General features: G+C 53.3%; 1 protein-coding gene across 3 annotated transcripts in view; it reads right to left on the bottom strand.

Moving 5' to 3' along the window:
• The window catches only part of PREX1 (phosphatidylinositol-3,4,5-trisphosphate dependent Rac exchange factor 1), a 181,401-nt gene that overhangs the window by 21,290 nt on the left and 137,061 nt on the right, over positions 1-23,050 (bottom strand). For all 3 annotated transcript variants that reach the window (XM_025853311.2, XM_025853309.2, XM_025853312.2), the window contains 14 exons: positions 18,453-18,595; positions 16,704-16,796; positions 15,690-15,838; positions 13,881-13,966; positions 12,022-12,158; positions 11,219-11,312; positions 8,543-8,730; positions 8,080-8,241; positions 7,181-7,391; positions 6,495-6,771; positions 3,927-4,133; positions 2,506-2,594; positions 1,240-1,322; positions 1,000-1,090 (listed from right to left, as the gene is read on the bottom strand). In XM_025853311.2, the coding sequence (XP_025709096.2) occupies positions 1,000-1,090; positions 1,240-1,322; positions 2,506-2,594; positions 3,927-4,133; positions 6,495-6,771; positions 7,181-7,391; positions 8,080-8,241; positions 8,543-8,730; positions 11,219-11,312; positions 12,022-12,158; positions 13,881-13,966; positions 15,690-15,838; positions 16,704-16,796; positions 18,453-18,595 (2,010 nt within the window). The remainder of the gene's footprint in view (positions 1-999; positions 1,091-1,239; positions 1,323-2,505; positions 2,595-3,926; positions 4,134-6,494; positions 6,772-7,180; positions 7,392-8,079; positions 8,242-8,542; positions 8,731-11,218; positions 11,313-12,021; positions 12,159-13,880; positions 13,967-15,689; positions 15,839-16,703; positions 16,797-18,452; positions 18,596-23,050) is intronic.

Raw genomic sequence — 23,050 nt, 5'->3', positions numbered from 1 at the left:
TGGGTGGGTGTGCATGTAGACAAGTGGGTGAGTGGGTGGGGGGGTGGATGGATGAACGGATGGACAGTGGGTGGGTAGCGGGTGTGTGGGTGTGTGGACAAGTGGGTGGGTGAGTACAAAGATGGGGCGTGGATGGGTAAATAGGAGAACAGGCTGGTGGGAGGGCATAAATGCCAATTCCTTCTCTCTCAGTCATTTCAAGAACAAAGTGTCCATTTGGTTCTGGTAAATCCTTAATGCTTCTTTAACTCACTCATCCCTCTCATGAAAGCTCAGAGAGCCCTGGGCAGGCCACGGTACCTAATGACAGTATAATGACATTTTTGGTTGGTGCTCCCATTGGATTTAGCATCACGGTAATCGTCATTTTATGGCATGTTATACTGGTCTTCCGTATACATAGGGAGGTTAAATAAGTTCTTTCAAAATTAAATTTTTAAAAGGAAAATATTTTCCCAAAAAGTTATGTCAATAATAACAAAGACAACAAATGAATATGGTTTTAGAAAATGTGAAGATGTAAGTAGGCCCTGTGAATGCAGCTAAAATGATGAAGGGGGGATGTGGGAGTTTGGCAAGTCCCTGCCCAGTCCTTCCCCCCATGTTACAAACAGGCAGACGGAGGCCCAGAAAGGCTCAGGACCAGTCCAGGGGTCCACAGACTTTTTCTGGGAAGAGCCACAGAGGAACTGTTTTAGGCTTTGCAGCTATATGGTCTCTGTTACAAATAGTCTCTGTCTTTATTTTTACAACTCTTCATTAAAAAAAAAAAAAATCGTTCTCAGTTCATGAAAACAAAACAAAAGCTGTGGGCGGACATTGCTCAGGAGCTGAACCTGCTGACCCCAGGGTTGGCCCACAACCACCGGGCAGGAGCGGGGCAAAGCTGAGACCACGGCCCAGGCGTCCGGCCCCGTCCAGCACGCATTCCCCGCGGCAGGCCATCTCCCTGCTGGGTGTGAGACGCCATTCCCAGCCTCGGGGCTCCTGTCTGCTCACCCTGCAAGCTGTGGTCCATGGGGAAATGCTTGGTCTCTTCAAAAGCCCTGCTCATGACTGGCCCCTTGAGGAGTGCGTGGATGGAGTCCACCTGTGGGTGGCAGGAAGCTCCAGGTTAGTTTGGCCCCTGCAGCCCTCCAGGGGATGTGACCCACAGCCCCAGATCCTGGCTTATTTGTTCTCACCAGGGGTGATGGGAGGACCCCAAGGTCAGGCCAGGGGCAGGGACAAACGTCCTACCTGGTTAAAGAGATGTTCCAGGCACCCGTGAAGCTTGTCCTGTTTGTCCGATGGGATCCGCATATCACAGGGAAGCTCATCCCCTGGAAGAAAGCAGCAGCCATGGCCATCAACCATCCCTGCCCCATCCGCACCTTCCCAACCTCTTTGCCAAGAAGGCCGTATAGTGACAAGAGTTCCAAAACCCAAGGCAGATTTGGAGTCTGGCAGACTCAGATCCTGGCTGTGTGACACTGGGCAAATCACGCATTACACAATGGCAAGTCATTGTTACTATTCCATTCTACTAATGAGGAGCCAGAAGACCAGAGAAAAGGAGCCGGATCCCAAGTTTTCCAGATTCATCTCCCAGCTGTTTGAGTTAAATCAGCTGCCACACATAAGCTCCTGCCTAACACCTCCCCAGGGACACTTTATGCGGCTAAACATCTTATGCGATGAAATATTTATCTGAAGTTCAGCAATATTGTCAATTTTACTTGAGCTTCTTTTTCTTCTGTTAAACTGAAGCATAATTACAATTAAATCTGTAGGCACAACAAGCCGGGGATGAGCCCAGAAGGCAGCAGGGACAGTGGGAGCTGGGGAACCGGCGGCCGGGTGATGAGGGCGGGAGAGAGGCTTGTCATCACCCGCCCTCTCGTGCCTTGTGAAATAGGAACCATATGAATGTATGACCTATGCACGAAATAAATTTTTTACAGGCCATAATCAATGAAACTAAAATAAAAACAAATTTCAGTCTTTCAGTAAAAGCTGCAAGTACAGTCTAATCTCATTTAGAAACTATTATTTCTGTCTGTGTGTCCAGCTGGCCATCCACCCACAGATCCATCTGTGCAGAAATACGCGCTCACCAGTGATCTCCAAATACCACCACTGGTCACTTCTGGGGGACGGGGTGAGACTCTGACTTACTTTCATGTACTTCTTTTGCACTTTTCTGGGTCATTTGAAATGTTGGTTTTGAGCATGTGTCATTTTTATGGAGACCATCAGGTCACCCTACTTGAGTGACATCAGTCATCACATCCGCCATACGCTTCATCCACGAGTGCCAGGACCTTTGTCTTTCCATTCACTGCTGAGGTCCCAGCACACAGTAGGTGCTCAATAAACAGCTGCTGACTAAGTGATTGAAAGGAAATATACCACCACTCTATGCAAAGTAATACAAAATAATACAAAGTATAATAAAATCAAAATAAGCAAAACAAAATCCCGGTGCGGGGCCCGCTCTCCGGGAGCCCGAGCCATTGCACTCACCAGACCCCATCTCGTCACTGCCCAGGTAGGAGCTGTTACTTCTCACGCTGGTGTAGGACAAGACCGAGTCCCGGTTACTGTTACACTCACTGCAAAGGGGCACAGAGGAAGGGATGAGTCACCCACCCCCTGGATCACACCTTCTGGTCCCAGCTCCCAGAACCCACTTTCCGGAGTGGAGACCAAACCCCTGGCCCCTCCACCCCCAGCGCCAGAGACCGGGAAGGTTGTCTGGGTGGGTTTTCCACGTCTGACAGTGGGGAAACATTTCTAGGCCCCAGCACAGAAATGCAGAAACAGGAGCAGGGCAGTGGATCGTTTCCATCTGTATGGAACTTCTGTCACTCCTCCCGAGGGACAGCCTTGCCCCTGAACACACCTGCAGCGCCACACTCAGCCACATGGCTCTAGTTCTCTCTCCAGCCTGGCTGTGACCTCGTGAGGACGGGGACTGTCCCAGGAGCTCAGAAAGCACAGGAGATCAAAACCCACAATCCCACAATTCTTTCCTTCACCTTTTTGACAATTAAGGGAAAAATCAGAGGACCCAAAAATGTAAAAATGGAACTCCTGGACTATGGACAGGAGGCTCCAAGGACACAGAGCGCCCAGTTAGCCAGAGCATCTCGATGTGTAAACAGCAAGCCAGAACACGGACCAGTGGATCCCCTGAAGACAGAAAGAATGGGGGGGGGGCGGCTGGGGCAAAGGGCTTTCTTGTCCAATTTGGCCAGTTCCATATTTTCTGAAGCACCCTGTAAGATTCTACTTTACTCACAATGGTCAAACGTTACATAACCTTTCACTGGAGACCACAGTGCTTGTTTACTCGAGATAAGAAATTCTATTTGCCCACTATATGGTTTATGATGGGAAACTGAGTTTTTAGTGTTACTTAGCCCACTAATTAGGACTTCACTGATCTGGTTATAATTAACCAGCAGGAAAACAATTCGGATCCTCTCAGAGGGGGAAAAAAAAAAAACAAAACTCTTCCTCCTTGAATCAAATAAAAATAAACGGCGTTTATTGTAGGAACCATATGTCTTATGTTGAGTTTTAAAACACACCGCAGACCTTGACTTTTTCTTTGCCCACATTCCAACAACAAGTGCGAGCGGAACTGCGGCAAAACAAGTGGGTGGGGACCACAAGGCACCACAAGGGGCCAGGCCCTGGAACACTGGCCTCGGGGCAGGAGAGCCAAAGGGGGCATCTGGGATGTGCTTTGGGGAGCTCAGAGAACCTCCCGGAACCAAACGGTTTAGAACACTGCTCCATCCCACTGTTTTCCAGGAAATGTCCCGCCGATTCCGACTTCCCATGGATCAGTGTCCTCAACTGTCCCCCCTCACCATCCACATCAAACCCCACATGATCCCCACAAGCTGCCCACCGCTGCCCCCACGTGATGCCCTCACCTGTAAGAGTCACGGTAGCTCATGGTGTCATGGCCCGAGTCCTCCTGATCCTCCTCAGACACCTTGAAGCACACCTTCTTGATGCCCCCGTGGTCGGCCCTGTCCACCTCGCTCTCCTCGCTGACCAGCGGGGGGGATGAGGCCTCCTCGGCCAACGGCGGATCGCAGGACCCACCAGAGGTGGGCTCCGTGATGGTGGACAGCAACCTGTGGGAGCAAAAAGTGTCAAGTTAAAGGAACCGGCCCACAGCTTCACTCTCCTCCAGGGAGGTCCAAGATAAGGCCCTGACCTCGGGCCTCACCTCTGACCCAAAACACAGGGAGCCATCAAATGCTTCTAATCCCTTCCCTGAAAAGCCGGCCAGCAACTCAGCAGATACACATACACCGTCCCTCCTGTAGGGGGCGTGAGGTTGATGTCATGGGGAAGCCGCAAGAGGCTCAAAAGCGCAAGAACACAACCAGGAAACTGACTATAAATGGCCCTGAGAGCAAATCTCTTCAGCTTTGTAGGCCGTACAGTCGGCTACTACTCAACTACTCAACTCAGCTGTTGTGGTGGGAAAGCATCACAGACAAGATGCAAACAAATAGGAACGGCTGTGTTCCAATCAAACTTTATTTAAAAAAAACAAACAGTGGGCTGGGCTGAATTTGGTCCATAGGTCACAGTTTGTCAGTCCGTGGCACAGAATATAATGGTTAAGAGCACCGGGGTTTTAAGACAGACCCCAGATTCAAATCACAATGCTACCATTTCCCAGCTTAGAGACCTAAAGCAACTATTTAACCGCTCTGAGACTCAGTTTCTTCAGCTGTAAAATGCAGTCATATCAGTATTTATGTCCTAGGCAGCTATAAAGATGAAGGGACCTTAGGGACGCCTGGGTGGCTCAGCCAGTTAAGCGTCTGCCTTCGGCTCAGGTCACAATCCCAGGGTCCTGGGATCAAGCCCCACATCGGGCTCCCTGCTCAGCGGGGAGCCTGCTTCTCCCTCTCCCTCTGCCTGCTGCTCTGCCTATCTGGGCTCTCTCTGTCTCTGTCAAATAAATAAATAAAATCTTTAAAAAAAAAAAAAAGGGGGACTTAAAATGTAAAACGTAAAATGTTTAGAAAAATGTCTGGTACCTTGTAAGCGATCAACAAACCCTGGCTGACATAATCCTACTATACCTCAATAAGGTCAGTATTAGGATTAGCCCCATTTTACAGGTGAGGCTCAGAGAGGTGAAGCAACTAAGTCGCACAGCTCTTGTCTCCAGACCCTACCTTATTGTTCCTTTATCATGGACAATTTCCAACTCGCAAAAGCAGAAGGAACAGTATGAGAAGCGCCAGGTACCCAGCAGCTAGCTGCAGCCTTGGCGACTCAGGGCCCACCTCTGTCTCCTCACTTGTTCACACTGCTTCTGCCTGTGCTGGAGTATTTAAAACAAATCCAAGAGAGCATATAATTCCCCCCATAAATACTTCCATATACCTCTCTACGTAAGGACTTTCATTTAAAGCAACGTTCTTAACTGCCACCCCACCCCCACCCCCCAGAAACATTTAGCAATGTAGCACATTTCCTGAGAGGCAGACATTTAGCAATGTCCAGAACCATGTCTATTTGTCACAACTGACATGGGGGACAAGGGAGGCACTTCTGGCCTCCAATGAGTAGAGGCCAGCGACGCCACTAAAAATCTTCCAGTACACAGGACGGCCCCACAACAAAGAATGATCCAGCCCAAAACGCCACTAGTGTCAAGGCTGAGAAACACTCTTTCAAACATAACCAGACTGCTATCACCATACCTAACAAAATTAATAATTCCTTCATACCATCTAGTACCCCCATCCACATTCAAATGTCCCTGACAGTCTCACAGATGGTGTGTTAAAAACAGAATCTCGACCAGGTCCAGATGCTGCATGTGGCTTCTGTGTGTCTCAAGTCTCTCCTCCTCCATCCTGTACCTGCTCCCCACCCACCACCATTTACGTGTTAAAGAGACTGGGTCACTTGTCTTCTAGAATCACCCACCCTATGGATTTGGCCAACTGCGTTCCCAAAGTGCCATTTCAGCACCCTCTATGCCTCACATCCCGTCGCCGAGTAGTGAGACCCAGACTTTGGCTGGAGGACACGCATTTCCATTGTGTGTCCTGTGGCAAGACACCAAAAAGGACGTGTCTAGCTGTCTCCCTTTCTGCAAGGACAGTTCCCCCCAAACCTTTCTCCAAATAGCGTCAGCCTCTCCTAATGATCGCTGCCCACATCCATTATTCCACTAGAGCAGTCGTTCTCAATCAGGGGGTACTCCGCCCACCCCACCCCATCCCCCCGCCCAGGGGGCATTTGGCAATGTCCGAGGACACTTTTGGCTATCACAACCTCGGACCAGGGGAGCTACAGCATCTCGCGGATAGAGACCAGGGGCATCGCTAAGTTGCCTATAAGGTAACCGACAGCCCCCCCCGCCACTACAAAAGGTTATTCTACCCAAAATGTCGCCATTGCTGAGGCTGGCAAATGCTGACCCTCCCCCTCACTGCCCTGTTCCCTCTGGGGTCAGAGCGCACCTGTTGATCTGGGTGACATACTGCTTCATCTCCTTCAGAGCCACATCGAGTTTGGTGAAGAGCTGCCGGTAGGCTCCCTGGACCTCACGGTCCTCCTGCTTGAGTAGGAAGCTCAGGCCCCGGTCCTCCTGGCCAGTGGTTTCACTGGCTGACCCAAAGCCGCTGTCGTTGAGGCCCTGGTGTTGGGGGTCCCCGTCCGCCACAGGCAGGCACTTCCAGGATGGGGCAGCCATGGTGGTGATACAGTGTTGGGTATAGGACATGGGGTTCAGGTGGCCTACAGTGGAGGGAGGGGGAGCTCACTTGGAAAGAGCCTCCTGGCACCCCATACTCCTTAGACAGAAATATACAAACCTATCTCGAGGATCCCAATGAGTGAGAAAAACTCCCTGTTAAATATTCTTTTAATCCACTAGATGACTTCGAGAAGAAAGTTTCAGTTTGGTGCTAATATGCTTTTAACTACCGTGAAACTTTTCCTGACTAGAATACAGACATGATGGCTGGTACTCCAGCAGCTACTTTATATCATAAGGCATCCTTCAGGAAGGAAGCCACATCTAGAGATGGTGGGGATGACAGACTGGGGAGCCACCATTCTAGCCCTGGACTGCTGGCGTCCTGACATGGTTCCATTTATGTATCTATAGACCTGAACACAACATCTAACAGAAACATGCAGTTACCTTGCTCAGGGTCAAGGCCGATGAGGGAGGGTTTACGACCGAAACGGATACTAAAGGACCTGCCAACTGAGGGAGTGGTCTTGGGGTAGGACACTTCCATGAGGTTGACGTGGCAATTGGTGGGGCAGAAGTCCAGGCCACACAGCGGATGGGGTTCCAGGGATGCTTGTTTGAAGGGTGGGCTGACCCTGCTCTTCAGTTGGGCTGCAAACTGAGAAAAGTGGGGTACATAGGGTCATGATTCAGGGGCCTGGGAACGCCGGCCCAACCCCAGCACCCACTTCATCCTAGCCTAGGCCAGACATTCCAAACCCGGACAAATGCCAATAGCTTCAAATGGAAAAAAGCGGACTCCCCTACACTGCCTTTCACTGCATCCAGATTTCAGTGAAGGTGTAGAGAAATCTAAGGCCTCCAAGCACCCACCCACATTCATTTCTTCATCTTAGCTGCCCTGAGCTATCCTTGAGGAACTATCTCTCCCCAACCCACAGTCCATGAGGTGTAGGTAAGGCTGGCCTTCCCAATCCTGCAGTGATTTGTACAGGGCTAGACAAGGGACCCAAGCCAAGCCAATAAGAGTTCCCACCGAGTTCCTTTTCTCTGGGGTCGCTAAGGCTAGAGCTACTGGGAACCATTCTGTCACCATGCAAGAAGGGCCTGCCTAAAGGCAAAGCCAACCCAGGAAAGCAAAGGCATGAGAAGGAGAGAGAGGCCACATTCCCGTGATGGTGTGATGGCTGTTTGAGCACCTGGATGCAACCACGCCCAAAGTTCATCTCTGGACTCTTCAGTAACATAAACCAATAAATGCTCCTGTTTGTTTAATCTACGTCAGGTTGGATTTTGACATTTACAACCAAAATACCCCAGGCTGAGACCCTCTGGGGTGCAAGTACCTCCTGATAGCAGGCGATTCTCTGGCCGATGCTCTCCAGCTTGGTGTCACAGATGTTGCGGAACTCATAGTGGGACATGGTCTTGATGTTGTTGTTCAGGGCCATGAGCCGCCCACAGTTCTGCACAAAGACACTGTCATCGGCAGCAAAGGCCTTGAGGATCTGCAGAAACATGAACAACCACTCAGCACTCACTGTGCACCAAGGAAGGTCTTAAGCAGTTTATCTACAGTGGTTCCTGTATGCCTAGTAATAACCCTGGGAGATAGCGTCTGTTACTGGCCCATTTTGCAGATAAATAAGCTGAGGCTAAAGAGAAAAAAAAAAAAAAAAAGCTACTCTCCTAAATCCCACAGCTACCAAGTGGTTGGGGCGGCAACTGGACTTCAGGGCTCCAGGCTAAGTTTGAGGAAATGAGAATGAGGTGCTCCATCCCCCAGGGCAGGGCAGCACCCAGCAAGACCTTGGCAGCGAGGCTGAAGCAGCCACGGGGTTCCACGATCTTCTCCAGCACATGGCACTTGACACCTGCGGTGCTCACATACTCATACACCACACCATGCTCCAAGTGTACGTTGTCCACAGTCAGGGTGACCACAGGGCTGTCCTCACGCAGGTTCAGCTGGGGCCCCAGGGACAGCAGGGGGAAGTCTGGAAGCCAAAGAGACAGACAGCGCTGAGAAGGGGGCACCACCCCCCCAGCCCAGCCCATCCCCAACCCAGCACTGCAGTGGCTCATGTGGGACATGACAGGGGGATGAAGCCTGTGCTGCAGCTCTGACCATTCCGGCCAGCCCACTCTCACTCACTCCTTGTCCTCGATTTTTCTTCTAGGAACCAACCTTTGTGCCCCATTCCCGGTCTCTGTGGCTCAGAAGAAGGAAGCCCTAACCACACCCTTCCCCAGAGGCACAGGCCTGGCCAATCAGCAATTCAGGAACAAGCATGTGACCCGAGCCAGGCCAATGAGAGTCAAGTCTGGGACTTTTGTTGGATCTACAAAGAGGAGACGTTCTCTTTTTCAACTGCGGATTCCAAGTCGCTAGAACCACCACAGGCAGAAAACAGCGTGTAAAAGAGAAATCAATGTTTTTATGGACCCTCCAGCTCCTAGAACAGGGCCTGGCACATAGCAGGTGCTTCTCCTTGTTGAACAGAAGACCAGAAACTGTCAGCTCCTCTCGGCATATCTGACCATCATTATCAGGGTTCCCCCACCTGCTGGGGAAGAAGGCCACACAGCCCTTTCCTCTCCGAGGGCATAAAGCAGGCTCAGAGCTGCCCGTTGGCCTCTCCTCCCTCCCCATCAGCCTGTCCCCTTCAGGATCCCTCTGCCAGGCTGTGTGTGCTTCAGCAGTAGGGGAACTGCTCCCCAAACAACCCCATAAACCCTGTTCTTTGCTGACCCTGAATGGACCAGCGAGGAGCCCACAAATGTCAGGTGCAGAGGTATCCAAAGCCCCTACTCTTCCCACAGCCTCTGCCTCTCTACCTCCAGCCCAGCAGAAACACAGGGCAGAATCCAGAGAAGCCACTGGAGTAAACAGGCTACTATTCAAACTACACATTTACTGAGTGCCCACGATGTGCCAGGCACAGTTCTAGGCTCTGAGGATCCAGCAAGGAAGAAAGCAAACAAAACCGCTGCCCTCGTGGATTTTATGCTCTGGTGGGGAAAACACCAGACAAACAGGTGTATGATATGTTAAGTAATACTCGCAGTGAAGAAAAATAAAATAGGATAAGGAGACACTGAGGAACAGAGAGTGCTTGACCAGGGCACTCAGGTGGCCTCCCCGATAAGGTGACATCTGAGCAGAGAGCTGAGTGAGGTGAGGAGCATGAGGTAAGAAGTACTCTGGAGGAGAGGCAGGCAAGGCAGGGGGAGACTCCAAGTGCAAAGGCCCTGGGGCAGGAGTATATTTGGAATTTGAGAGCAAGAGACTGGAGTGGATGGAGCAGCGAGCACCAGATGAAAAGTGCTGGGAGGTACGGCTGGAGAGCCAGGCCTGGGCTGTCAGACCATGAGGAGGAGGACTCGGGCTTTGCCTGGAGTAGGGTGAGAGTCACCAGAAGGTTCTGTTCTGTTTTTTGAGAATAGCCTGTAGGAGGACAGGGAGAACAGTGAGCAGGCTACTGCAGGGGTACTGGTAAGAAATGATGGTGGCTTAGGCCAGGCAGCGACGGAGGGGGTAGGAAGGGGTCAGATTCTGGATGCAGGAGGAAGGCAGGGCAACAGGCGTGCTGCTGGGATCAAGGTGGAGGGAGAGAGGAGAAAGAGAACAATCAAGACGTACTCCGAGGTGTGGGGCCTAAGAATATGGAAGGATGGAGCAGGGACACTTAGGGGAGGACTGAGCTTCAGGGGGAGGTTAGGGTTTCAATTTGGGTCATGCTCAGTGTGCCACGCCTGATGGACATCCCAGGGATGGCAGGTAGAAAGACGGGTCTGGAGTCCAGAGCTGAGGCTGGGCCTGAGATAAAGATGGGAGCTCGCGGTGGACTGAATACTGGCCCCCAAAAGGTGCCCGTGCCCTAACCCCTGGACGGACCCTGTAAGTATGCTGTGCCATGGCAAGGGGGGGATTATGGCTGCAGACGGAATTAAGTTTGTGAAACAACTGCCTTTATAATAAGGAGGTTATCCTGGGCTATCCAGACGAGCCCAATGTGACCACACCGTCCTTTACGTGGGGAAGATAGAGGCAGAAGAGTCAGAATTGGAGAGCGGGGGCAGTGTGAGGGGGACTCAGGCCAACGCCACTGGCTCTCAAGATGAAGGAAGGGACCACGTGCCCAGGAATGCAGGAAGCTTCTAGAAGCTGCAACAGGCAAGTATACAGATTCTCCCCTAGAGCCCCAGAAAGGAACAGAGCCCCGCTGACACCTGCCTGATGGCCCAGTGAGACTCACTGTGGCCGTCTGACCTCCAGTGCTGTGAGGTAGTAACTGTGTGTGTGTGTGTGTGTGTGTGTGTGTGTATGTGTGTGTGTGTGGCACTGTGTTACAGCTGCAAGCAGAAAGTAACACAGAGCTGATGGCACCAACACGGCCTGGCCAGGAGCAGGGAGGAGCATGGACGCAGAAGAGGACCAGTCCCCACTGGAGTCTCAGCCACACGGCCCGCCTGTCCCGTTACCTGAGTCAGACTGGGGGTCCTCGCCGGGGGCCTCCTGGCTGGTTCGGGCCTCCTGGGCATCCTCGTGGGTGTGGTAGACCCACTGGTACAGACCCTACCAGAGGGCAGAGTAAGAGGGCGCCATGACACCACGAGCCCGGGGAGGAACGGATGGGGCTAAGGCGCAGACCGTTCCCTGACTCCGAAGCCCAGGCTTCTAGCCTGCTGGTGACACCATCTTTGGAGAGTCCTCTAAGACTCCACTCTGGACCCTTCCTGAGGGACCTTCAATCATGCTCCGCCCTCACCCTCTAGAGTCTATGCTCTGCAGAGAAGCCAGAGGAGAGGGGAGCCTTTGGAAACAAGGTCAGACCCATGGGAGCAGCCCCGCTGTCTCTCCTGCAGCCCCAGGGCCCACAAACATGCTGGGCACATAGCAGGTGTTCAATAAACAGCTTACTGGATGAACCAATGAATGAGTGCCGCCCACCCCAGGACCCCGGCCCCCAACCCAACTACAACATCAACTTTTACCATCAACTCTTTGCCCAATGTGCTATGTAGTGAGAAAAGAGGGTCTTATCACACCCATGTCACAGCTGTGACAATCAAGACCGTGAGATATCAGGGCCCAGCTCCTCTGGTTCAGGCGGACAGAGCACGCAAGAGCCCAAGCCCAGCTCAGCCCTGCAAGGTAGGGAGCCCCACCCCACCCCAAGCGCTGGGGTGCCTTCAGGCTTCCCCACAAGGAAGGGAGGTGGCCCTCAGCCCCCCGCCCCACTGAGCAGGGCTCCCCTGATCCCCCTGGCTGCTGGCTGGCTCACCAGGGCCTCTTCTTGGCAGTTCCGGAATGCCTGGAAATGCTCTAGGACCTCCGGCGCACCATCACTCACCACGTTGTTGCCATTGACCTTCAGGATGCACTGGCCAGCACAGAGCCCTGTGGCCGCAGCCTCAGAGCCTGAGGGAACAAGAGTGTCTGAGGGTGGACGCAAGGCAGAGAGCCCGGAGCAGCGGCAGCAAGGGCAAGTAACCAGATGAACGCTGTCCCCTACCCCACCCACCACCCCAACCCCCCCACACACACACCCAGACATTCCACCCTCATCCCTTCCACCCTAGAGCCACTCTCCAACCCACTCCAGTAGGTAGGACAGGGACTGGCATTCCCATTTCGCAGAAGAAACTGAGGCTCAGAGAAGTAGCAGCGAGCCCAAGGTCACACAGCAAGGAAGGCTAGACTTGAACACGGGTACGTTTCACTCTAGAGCTTCGTCTCCTTTAAAATCCCTCAACAACCTGTGATCCCGTGACAGGATCAGCCCCATTTTGCAGACAGCGAAACAAAGGCTCAGGAAGGCAAAATGACTCTCTCAAGGTCACTCAGTGAGGAGACGCCAGGATTCAAACCCAGGTCTACCAGACTTCAAGTGCATGCTTTTTTGGGTATACCATGGCTCCCAAACTACAGGTCTTGGCCCCCAGGGTTTTGTGTGGTTAACAGGAAGAGTCTGGAAATACAGATGAATGCCAAGCTCCATCCGCGCCTGAGAGAAGGTCAGGTCTGCTTGGTGTGATGGCGACGAGTACCAGCCCGGACCCAGGGGCTGGTGTTCAAAACGTGGCTCTGCCACTGACCACCCGTGACCTCTGGCACGCTCCCCAACCTCTCTGCGCCTTGGGCTCCTCATCTGTCAAAAGAGGACACTAATAATATCTACTCAGAGTGTTCTCGAGAGATTTGGGGAGCTAAACGTCTAAAGCATTTAGCCCCATGTCCTGTCCTTAGCAAGTGCTCAAGAAATATTAGCCGCTTTACTATTTTAGCCTGGCTCACCTACAAACACCTATTCTTCTCTTGCAGATGCTACAAGGCAGGCCTTCTCACCTCGGTACCACTGACATTTGGGGGCCGGGTAAGCCTCTGCCATGGGGCCCTCTGTGCAGGCTCAGGCTGTTCAGCAGCCTCCCTAGTCTCTATCCTTGAGAGGCCACCCCAGTTCTGACGACCAAAGATGTCTCCAGAGAGTGCAGATGCCCTCTGCAGGGTGAAAGGGCCCCCAGTCAAGAACCATTACATTAAGAAGAAAATAAAAACCCACTTTAAAATAGTTAACGAATTCTTGGTAGCTTTCTGCCGTGATATGCATTTTCTTCATCACCTCATGTTACAAGTACAACTCTGACCACAAAAGTGGACAGTTCATGTTTCAACTTGAAAAGTGGGGCCCTCAGATACAAAGAGGACTCGGAGCCCAGAACCTCAGCACCATCTGGTCTCATCTCCAGGAGAGAGCTGAGCAGCACACAAGAAGGAGGCACCACGAAAGCAGGGGTCTCTGACTGTTGGCCCTCGGGCTGGATCTGACCACAGAAATGTGGCCAAAATTCTCATTTCTGGCTTCCTTTAAAAACTCATTCCTACCTGGCAATAATGAGCTTGAGCTGAGGGAAAACTAACCCCTTTTAAAGTGAGCACGTCTTTTTTCACCTTGCCACAGCCCTCACCACTCCCTATGCATTGCCCTCCGCCGTCCGTTTGTGACTACCTGACCCCCAGAGATGTCAGCACTTGCATGCCTTTGTTCCAGGCGAGGAAAGGAAGGGCTAACGAAGCACAGGCCTGCTGGTCACACACACAGACCCATCTCCCAAGGTCCCCCTCTCTGTCTGTGGGGCTCACCTCTGCCCACGGCGTAGACATATGGCGGGGCAGCTCCACGGATCTGGAAGCACAGAGCCTCTGGATGGTCAGGAACTTTGATGATCCTGCACCAGGTAGGAACAGATGTAAGAGAAAGCAGTAGTATGCCCAATAGCCCAGGGGGCCACCCTGGGAGCTCCTGCCTCCCAGACTTTGGGGAAATCCCACCCAAAGGAGTAGCAATGCTAGACTTTCGGCTCCCAAAGAGACAGACAAACCTCATTTAACCAGAGCCCGTACCTCTGGCATCTTTAATGACTCAGAACCACCCGCCCTGCCCTTGGAGATTGAATCCATGCACAGAAATCCCAGGTCTCCCTCCTACACCTTCTCTTGTCAGTCTCCTGGTGAGAGGGGGCCTCTCGGTGGTCAAACCAGCCCCATAGGCAGCGCATACTTTGTTCAACAATCACAGAGGGGAGGGTGAGAAGTGACTCAGAACATCTTGGTGCTGACTCTAGAAAAACGCCCACGAGTGTCCCCTAGAGAACGCAGTTCGAAAGGCCAGGTCTTGGCCATTCCGCAGGTGGAAGGCCAGAGCAGAGGGAGCCGCGCCTGCCCAGGGCCGTGCGGTGGGCGACATTCATCCAGCGGCTTCGATGCAACTACCTGCGCTTCCCTGTCAAGGGCACGTCCCCCACAGTGGGCCTCAGGATCATCCTCCTATCCCCACCTGCCAGATAAAACCATCGAGGGAGCCTGTTCTCAAGCCCTAGGCATTTCCAGAACTTTAAGCAGGCACATTCCCTTGGGTGATTTCTGCCACTTCCACATACCAAACTATCAATCATCTTCCCTAAACTGGCTTGCCTTTCTCACTGGAAGAATCATAGTTAAAACTTTCCATCACTCCTGTCAACAGGAAACCGGGAGCATCTGCCTTAAATAGAAGACAGAAAAGAAAACCAAATGCACAGTTTTTAAAATAGAAAATGCTTCTCCCTGCACCTATATCTGGCATCCGACCACTTCTCACCACCTCCACTGCTGCCACACTGGGCTGGGCCAGGCCACCAGCCTCCTCACCACTCCCCTGCTTCTACCTTTGCCCCTGACAATCTAGTCTCCACCTGCAGCGAGAGGGATTCTTCCAGAACCTATGTCACATCATGCCTTGCCTCTGCTCAGAACCTTCCAGTGGCTCCATGGTCCTTACCATGGGCACAGAGTCCTACAAGGCCTGGCCTCCCTTGTCCGGTGGACCTCATCACCCACCCCTCCCTCTCACTCACTGTGCTCCACCCCATCAGCTTCCTCACTGTTGCTCAAAGATATAAGCCATGGTTCCACCCCAGGACCTTTGCACTAGCTGTCTCCTCTGCCTGGAATGCTCTTCCTCCCTTGACTCTCTCTCTTCCCTCCTCGGTCTTCACCTCAGTTCTGAGGTGACCGCCATCCCTCCACACAGCCCATCTCCTTTCCCAGCTGTAGAGACTGGCCCAGGCTTACTACCTCCCGGTTCACTATGTCTCTTACTTCTCTGTTTTGTTTTACTGCCTGTCTCCTGCCCTACCTTCCAACTAGACTGAGATCTACGAAGGGTAGGAATGTGTCCACCCAGACATGGCTGGATCCCCAGGGCCTGAAACAACACTCAGCACCTAGTGGGCACTCAATAAACAACTGCTGAATGAATCAAAGTAGCAGCCTCATGTCACATGCCTGTAGAATGAGCCCCATCCGTGGGGAACCAGGACAGCTCAGGCCCCCCGCCACCACCCCTGGCACTCAGGCAACTCCTCAGCCCGAGAGGAAGATGGGCCAACGCCCCATCATGGGGACACTCACTCTTTGGCCTTGGTGGCTACCAGGAGGCGCAGAGGGCGGCGGGAGCAGAAAGACTGGTTAAGGATGGACTCCACCTCAGCAAAGGGCCTCAGGAACACCAGATCCTCGTTGACGGAGTAGATCTTCCTCCCTACCTGCAGGCCAGCCATCTTGGCGGGGGGTGTTGGGGGAGACACACACCAGGTTACTCGCCTCCCTTTCTCCTCACCGGGAGACCTGGCTGTGCTCAGGCAGCACAGAGCCAGCCCTGGGACCGAGCGTGCCCAGACTGAGCCCCCCAAGGCAACCCCGCTCCCCGCTGTGGTGAGCAGTTAAGTGGCTGGGGAGGCGCAGTTCCAGCCATTGAGCTGAAGGGAAGCCTGCAGGTGCTAACGGGAAAGACGTTTTCCTTGAGGAGAAACTGCCCTAACCTGCCCCTGCTTCCCACCTGCCGTGTGAGGACACAAGGCATCGAACTGGGGTGGCCACCCTGTGACCATGACAGCTCGGCCAGGAAGGCCAGAGGTGCTGACCCCGAACCGAGACGCACAGCCACCGTCTTCTAACCACCTACGTAATGGCTCCAGCCACTGAGAGGCGAGCACGTGGCCACCTGCAGCCCAAAGCCCCCCTAACCGCTACAAGGACACAGGTGGAGCGCCCGGATGGTGCGGTAGGTGCCTCCCCCCACCCACCTCCACAGCCCCGGAGGCAGCTGGGAGGACCAGGGCTGAACCCTTGGCCTCCCCAGGCTCTCCCTCCTCCCTCGCCTACAGGTCAGGTCCATGGCAGAGCCACCAACTTGTCCTATTCAACTACCTGATTCAGAAACCCGCTTTTCTCCTGCACCTCCCCACGGGGCCATGAGGGGAGCCAGGGGCACACACGCTGGGAAGACAGCCCAGAGCAGGGGGCTCTCTCGCAGCTCCCCGTAGAGCCTGCAGGCGAGCCCGCTCTGGCCCGAGTGTGCCCCCACAGGACAACGAGCAAGGAGGAACCACGGACATTGCGGGTGGCCCCTCTGAGAGGCCTCACCTCAGCCAGCGAGCCCCGCTGGACCGACTTCACCACTATGGCCTTGTTCTTCTCCTCGATGTCAAAGCCGTAGTCCTCCTCCTGGGGCAGGATCTGAGGGCCCAAGGCAGGAGAAACCCAGTGAGATGGTGAGCAGGGCCTACAGCCAGCCCCACCATGGCCCCCACGAGACCGTGATCCTACCAGCTCCTTGTGCCCCAGACCTACATGGAGTAGGGGTGCGTGGCAGGATGACGTTAAATACAAAGAGCACTCAGTACACAGTAGGTGCTCAATACGTACCCGTCAAGCGAAGACACACCAGCTGGCTCGTGCCTCAGGCTGGTGCTGATCACATACTTTTTGCTTTTCACTGCCTACCTCCCCTTCCCCCTCCCAAGCACCAAGTCTCCTCGGTTATACACCACTGTCCCCCTATCTGCTGGCAAACTGTACGTGCTCAGTAAGAATTTGCTGGCTTAATGAATGAAACAGATCCAAAGGTGTCCAGCCACCAAGAACTTGGGGATAGGAAAGGAGTTTAGGGAGCAGTCCCTCCAAACTGCAGGGTGGCAAGCAGGTTGGGAGGTTTGGGGGTTCAGTGGTGAGGGGAACACCGACAAATGCATTCATTTGTTCAACGAATCTTTCCTGAGCTGCTGCCTATTACATGAGCCAGGTGCTTTACTGGGCACTGGAAACAGTGTTGGACAAGACAAGACAGTTCCTGCCCTGCTGCAGCCGACTATCTAGTGGGGAAGACAGACTACAAACAAATGAACAAAGAAATATAGAATGTGATACAGGGAGTGTATATAGTCTGAATTAAAATAAAGCACTTAAGGGGATAGACCATGGTGTGGCAAAGGTCCCAGAGGAGGAGTTATCTGAGCTGAGACCTGAATGAAATGAGGAACAGAACTTTATGAAGAGTGGAAGAAGTGTTCCAGGCAGAGGGCACAGCATGGGCAAAGGCCCTGAGTCAGGCCCATAGTACTCGAGGATAAGAGAGGAGATCAGAGTGGCCGGGGTGGGATGAGGGAGGGGAGAACACAGGAGATGAAGCTGGAGAGGTAGCGAGAGTCTTGGAGACCATGATGACAAACTGGATTTCATCCCAAGCATGATGGGAAGGCACTGGTGGGTTTTATAGTGGGAGAAATGGGAATCTGCATACTTATGGGACCCCCGTAAGTACCACAGGAGAGAAGTTAATGGTGCCATCTTCATATGAGTCAGACATTAGCCCCAACTCTGGTTGTTGCAGGAGATCTAACCTGCTGAGCCTCCCTCTCGGCCGCCTCCTGCGGACCAGGCATGAAGATGGAGGTGGCTGGTCATCGGTAGGCAGAGAAACAGGATTTGGAGGGCTACGTTGGAGAAATAGCTGAACGGGCTGGTAAATGTTCTCCCTCAACTGCAAGGGTATTTACAGCAACTGCACTTGGACAGGGCACCACCAGAAGACCAAAGGCTTTGGTATCCCGAATGAGCCACGTCAGGGGGCCAACGTCCCTGCACGACGCTAAGCTGGGACGTGGGGTGGGCAAGGGGAGAAGGAAAGGAGAGGAAAGGGAGCCAGCAAGCCCAATCTCTTCATAAAGAAGGTAGTCTTGGCCAATGAAGTGTCGCCAGCCACCTCCTGGAATTCCCATACTCGGGTGCTCCAAGTTGAGCCCGACTTCTCTAGACGTAATCAGCAGGTCACCCAGCTCCCGGGCTGCAGCTGGGCCTGGGAAGGCAGATGTAGCGCTTCAGAGCTGCTCCTACCAGCAGGCGCTTGGCCAGGATGTTCTCCACCAGCTTGAAGTCGTTGCGAAGCTGTTTGTTCTTGCAGCTGGTCCCCTCCATCTCCTCGTCTGCGTGGAATCGGAAGTACTGGGACTCATCCTTGAACTCGCTCTTCTCCAGCACTGCAAACACATCATCAGGTTTGCATGGGGAGGCTCAGCAGCGCCTGCCAACGGGCAACCATGGGCCGGAACCAACCCCTAGAACAAGTCTGCTTTGGCGAGCATGGCGTTTCATTAAAGGGAATCATGGGCCAACACTAACGGATTAGGATACTTCGCATAGACGTCTGGCTTTCCGACGTCTCTTGAAAAGTCTGTAACTTGCCCCACCTGATAGAAACACATATTACAAAGCCACAGTAGCAAAAACAGTGTGGAATGATGGCAGAAACAGATAAAGAACCAGTGGAAGGAAACAGAAATCACATAAGAGGACCATGTGTTTATGGGAACTTAGCGTATGATACTGACGACCAAATGGAGTATTCTGCAGAGGATGTAGGGGAAAAGTGACTCCCTTGGGGAAAAAAAATAAAATTGGATCCCTACTTCAAACCATGTATCACAATAAACTCCTGATGGTTTAAGACCTAACTATGAACAGGGAAACCAAAGCTCACCAAACAAAATGCAAAATATCTTCGTCCTAAGGCAGAAAAAGATTTCATACAAGACGCCGCCCCCCCCAAAAAAGCAGTATAATAAAATTAAGGGCTTCAGTTCAATAACAAGACCATAGGCAAATGGCAGATTCAAAAATAACTGTAATGTCTAAAGCCAACAAGGAATAAATATCTAGAATATACAAGAAACTCCAACAAATCAACCACAGGCAGCGAGAAACAGATAAATGGGCAAAGGATATGAACAGGCAATTTCCAGATGGGGAAACCCAAGTGGGCAGCAAGTAGGTGCAAAGGAGTTCAACCTCACCAATAATCAGAAACGGACCACAATGAGACACTTTAGAATGAGGACTAGCAAACTCAGGCCCTATAAGCCAGATCCAGCCCACTACCTCTTTTCATAAATAAAGTTTTATTGAAACACAGCCACATCCATTTATTTACTTATTGTCTGGAGCTGCTTTCATGCCACAGTGACAGAGCCGAGTAACTGCAAAAGGCCGTATGGCCCACCAAGCCTAAAATATTTCCTATTTGGGCCTTTACAGGAGAGGCTGTCTGACCTCTGTTCTAGAAGGCAGGAAAATGAATACAAATAACCAGCAACAACCAGCATGTGATCTGGTCCCTGTAGATTACAATTTAACTAAGTATCTACCAGTGCCGGGCACACTGTGGATGAAAGCTTTGGTTCGTTTACTCCTCAGATGAGGAAGGATTTGCTGTACCCCTTTTACAGGTAGGGAGACTAAGGCCCAGAGAAGCTAAATAAGCTGCACAAGGTCACAGAGCGGGCAGGCTCCTCCTTCTCACCATACGGCCCAGCCTGGCCTGCTAGATGGGGACAGGGGTGAACTACAGCAAGGAGGCTAATCCAGGCTCGGTGTGGGGAAGGCAGGGTCTGAAGTCAGAGGGCCCCTGAAAGAAGCAAAGCCAGCTGCCTGAGGTTCGAGATGTCCCCACCATGGCTGAAGACAGAGGCTATCTACCGATTTGGTGACTACATGAAAAGCAGGAGGAGGCGATCCTTTCTTTCTCCTCCTTTCCCAGGACATGGAGCTGTTTGTGCCTTCCTCCAGCCGCCCCTACTACCTCTTTGGAGAAAACAGACACACAAATTGCTGCTTTGCCCAGAGCTGGGGAGCCAGGCCCCAGGGGCCGGCTGGCTGTTCACCTCCACCATAAACACGAGGCTGACAGCCTCTGGGAGTGGGAGGATGAAGCACGATGTTGTGTCTTGGCGGAAATGTTTGGGGCAACAGCAGGAATCCCAGAGTCCAGGAGCTCAGCCAGGTGAGGTCCCACCACTCGTTGGATGTAGGTTTCGCTCAAGGCCACTGGCCAGGTTCAAACCCCTGCCAGCCCTGGCCCGACTTCATTTCCTCCTAGCCTCTCTGAGCCTCCGCCCGCTCATCTGTGGGGATCCTAACAGCACCAACTTCCAGAGGGGTGGGGGATGAGACGGTGAGCCTCAGTTTCCCCTAAAGGGCACTTCGGGGCCCAGGAGCTCAGGTCAGACGCCACAGGAGGCGCCCCGCGGCCCCACCTCCACCCTCCACTCGGCACCCTAACCTGCAGCAGCCACAACCTTGGGATTCAGCCCTTTCCTATTTTAGCTTATTTCTGAGGTCGTGGCAGGGACAGGAGGGCAGGGGCCACGCCCTGCAATTTCCCTCCCTGAGGGGCCCCAAGGGTGTTGGCGCTGCCTGGGAGTCACACACACACACACACACCCGCAGAATGTCCTCAGCCAGCAGCCTTCCCAGAATAGCCGCTGGGGTGGACCCCTAATTACTCTCACCCACAAATGAGAGGTTCTGCCCAGCTGATTGGCGGGAAGGACGGAGCTGTCAGAGGGCCCCGCGGGGAACAGAGTGGCTTCTGGGAATGAGGGACTTTGGTGAGAGGAGCTGATGGACGGGAATGACCCTGGCTGGGCCTGACCTGCCTGTCTTCTGCTGGTGAAACAGGCAGCTGGGAGGTTGTCCTCACCCCTAACCCCACAGAGCTGTGAGCAGCCTGGGCTCACAGGAGGAGGGGATCCATTGGAAAGATAAGGAAACGGAGGCCCAGAGAGGGGCAGAGGCTTACTGGGGAGTCAGCCGAGTCAGGGCTCGAACAAGGCCTGCCGGCTCCAAGGCAGGGGATGTGCCTGGGGACCTGTCATCTTGCTGGCACAGCTCTCATCCTGTCGAAGGGACAGCAAACCCAGCAGCTAGACCACGGGTAGAAAACTATGGCCCACGGCCTGTGTTTCTAAATAAAGTTTTATTGGCACACAGCCACGCCCACTTATTTAAGTACTGCCTGTAGCAGCTTTAATGCTACAATGGCAGAGTTGAGCTGTAACAGACCCTGTGACCTACAAAGCCTAAAATACTTACTATCTGGCCATTTGCAGCGAGGGATCGCTGACCTCTGAGTTAGAGCACAAAGCAGAAGCTGGAAGGAGGAATGGCCAAAAGACCTGCCAGAATCTCACCCCTTCCCTGGACCACCAGGGCCCACACCACATCAACCCTCCCCTGGCCTCTCGATTGCCCCCCTCAGCCCCGCAGACATCCTCCACGGCCCTCCTCTGCCCAGAACCCTGCCGGGACTCCCACCGCACTAGAGTTAAAGCCAAAGTCCTCCTCACATGCCCACACCGCTCCAGAACATGGGCTTATTTCATTGCTTGATTCACGTACACGCACGCACGCACGCACACTAGGCTGTGAGCTCCCGAGGATGGGACTCTCATCTGCCTCGTTCACCGCTCTGTCCCTGGAGCCTAGCACGGTGCCTGCACCAGGAACTCAAGGGCTAGAGAAGAGCAGCATGAACAAAGCCACAAGGGAAGCATGGAATTAGTCTGACAGGGAGAGAACAGCTCCAGGAAGAAGCGTGAATCTGAGCTAAGCATGGAGCGATGAAGGAGCGGAGCAGTTAGGCTGGGGTGTTTGGGGAGGCCTCGGGAGGTGCGAACCAAACAGAAACACTGAGTAAGTCGGGGGCGTGAGGCAGGTATGGTACTCCAAGCCAGGGAAACTGCAAGAGGCAAAGCCCTGGGGAATGTTCTAAAAGGAGAAGAAAGGCTCCTTGGTGGGAGTTAAAGTCTACCTGTCCTGCTGAAAGGGTAGGAGACTCAGGGCTCCTCCAGGGCCAGCAAGTGGGAAGGTCACAGAGCTCAGTGGCCAAGCATGTGGCCCATGAAGCCCGCCTGCCTGCGTTCAAATCCCAGCTCTGACTTGCTGTGTGACCTTGAGCAGGGCTCTTAACTATCTGGGCTTCCATTTCCTCATCTATAAATAGGGATAATATTAATACCAACATCAAAGGATCATTTCAGGATTAAACTAATTAATACATGGGGAGTGCTCAGGAGGAGGCCAGGCACAGAGAGCGTTAACTTCTATTTTAATTTGAAATGGTGACAGTGGAACCGGTTTCTCCCTCCTGCCCGTCTTCCCACCTCAGGATCATCTCAGGACTGCCCACCTCTCAACCCCTCCTCCGTGCTCCTCCAGTGGGAAGGAGAGTGACCTAAGGGGGTCAGGCCGGGAAAAGCGGTGCGAACATCCCTGCCCAGCTCCCTTCCTTCTCTCACTCACAACCTGCCCGTCCTCTGTCCACACAGACCCCTCTTCTCTCCTCCCCGCGGAAGCCCGTGGGCCAGGCCCGCATGATCCAGTCTCACCGCCCACCCGGAGGTCACATCCCATCCAGGAGAAGGGCCCAGGAAGTCCACAGATTTGACCTCAAATCCAGTCCAGTTTTCCAGCCAAGCATTACCAGCCATCTTGGTCCCTACTGAACCCGAGGTGATGTTGCCACCAGTGCAGAAGTGGGAGGGGCGTGGGGGGGGATTCCTGAGCCACCCCAAACCCCACGCTTGGGTCTACAGGCCCAAGACCCGGCATCTAGCCTGGGCTCCCCCAGGGGCAGGCTGAGCAGCCTCCAGCCCACC

This window comes from Callorhinus ursinus, unplaced genomic scaffold, assembly GCF_003265705.2.
Source record: "Callorhinus ursinus isolate GAN/ISIS: 27379988/994484 unplaced genomic scaffold, GSC_fseal_2.0 scaffold53, whole genome shotgun sequence".
Taxonomy (NCBI): domain Eukaryota; kingdom Metazoa; phylum Chordata; class Mammalia; order Carnivora; family Otariidae; genus Callorhinus; species Callorhinus ursinus.
The sequence above is the reverse complement of the archived record's forward strand: the minus strand, read 5'-3'. Positions and strand labels throughout refer to the sequence as shown.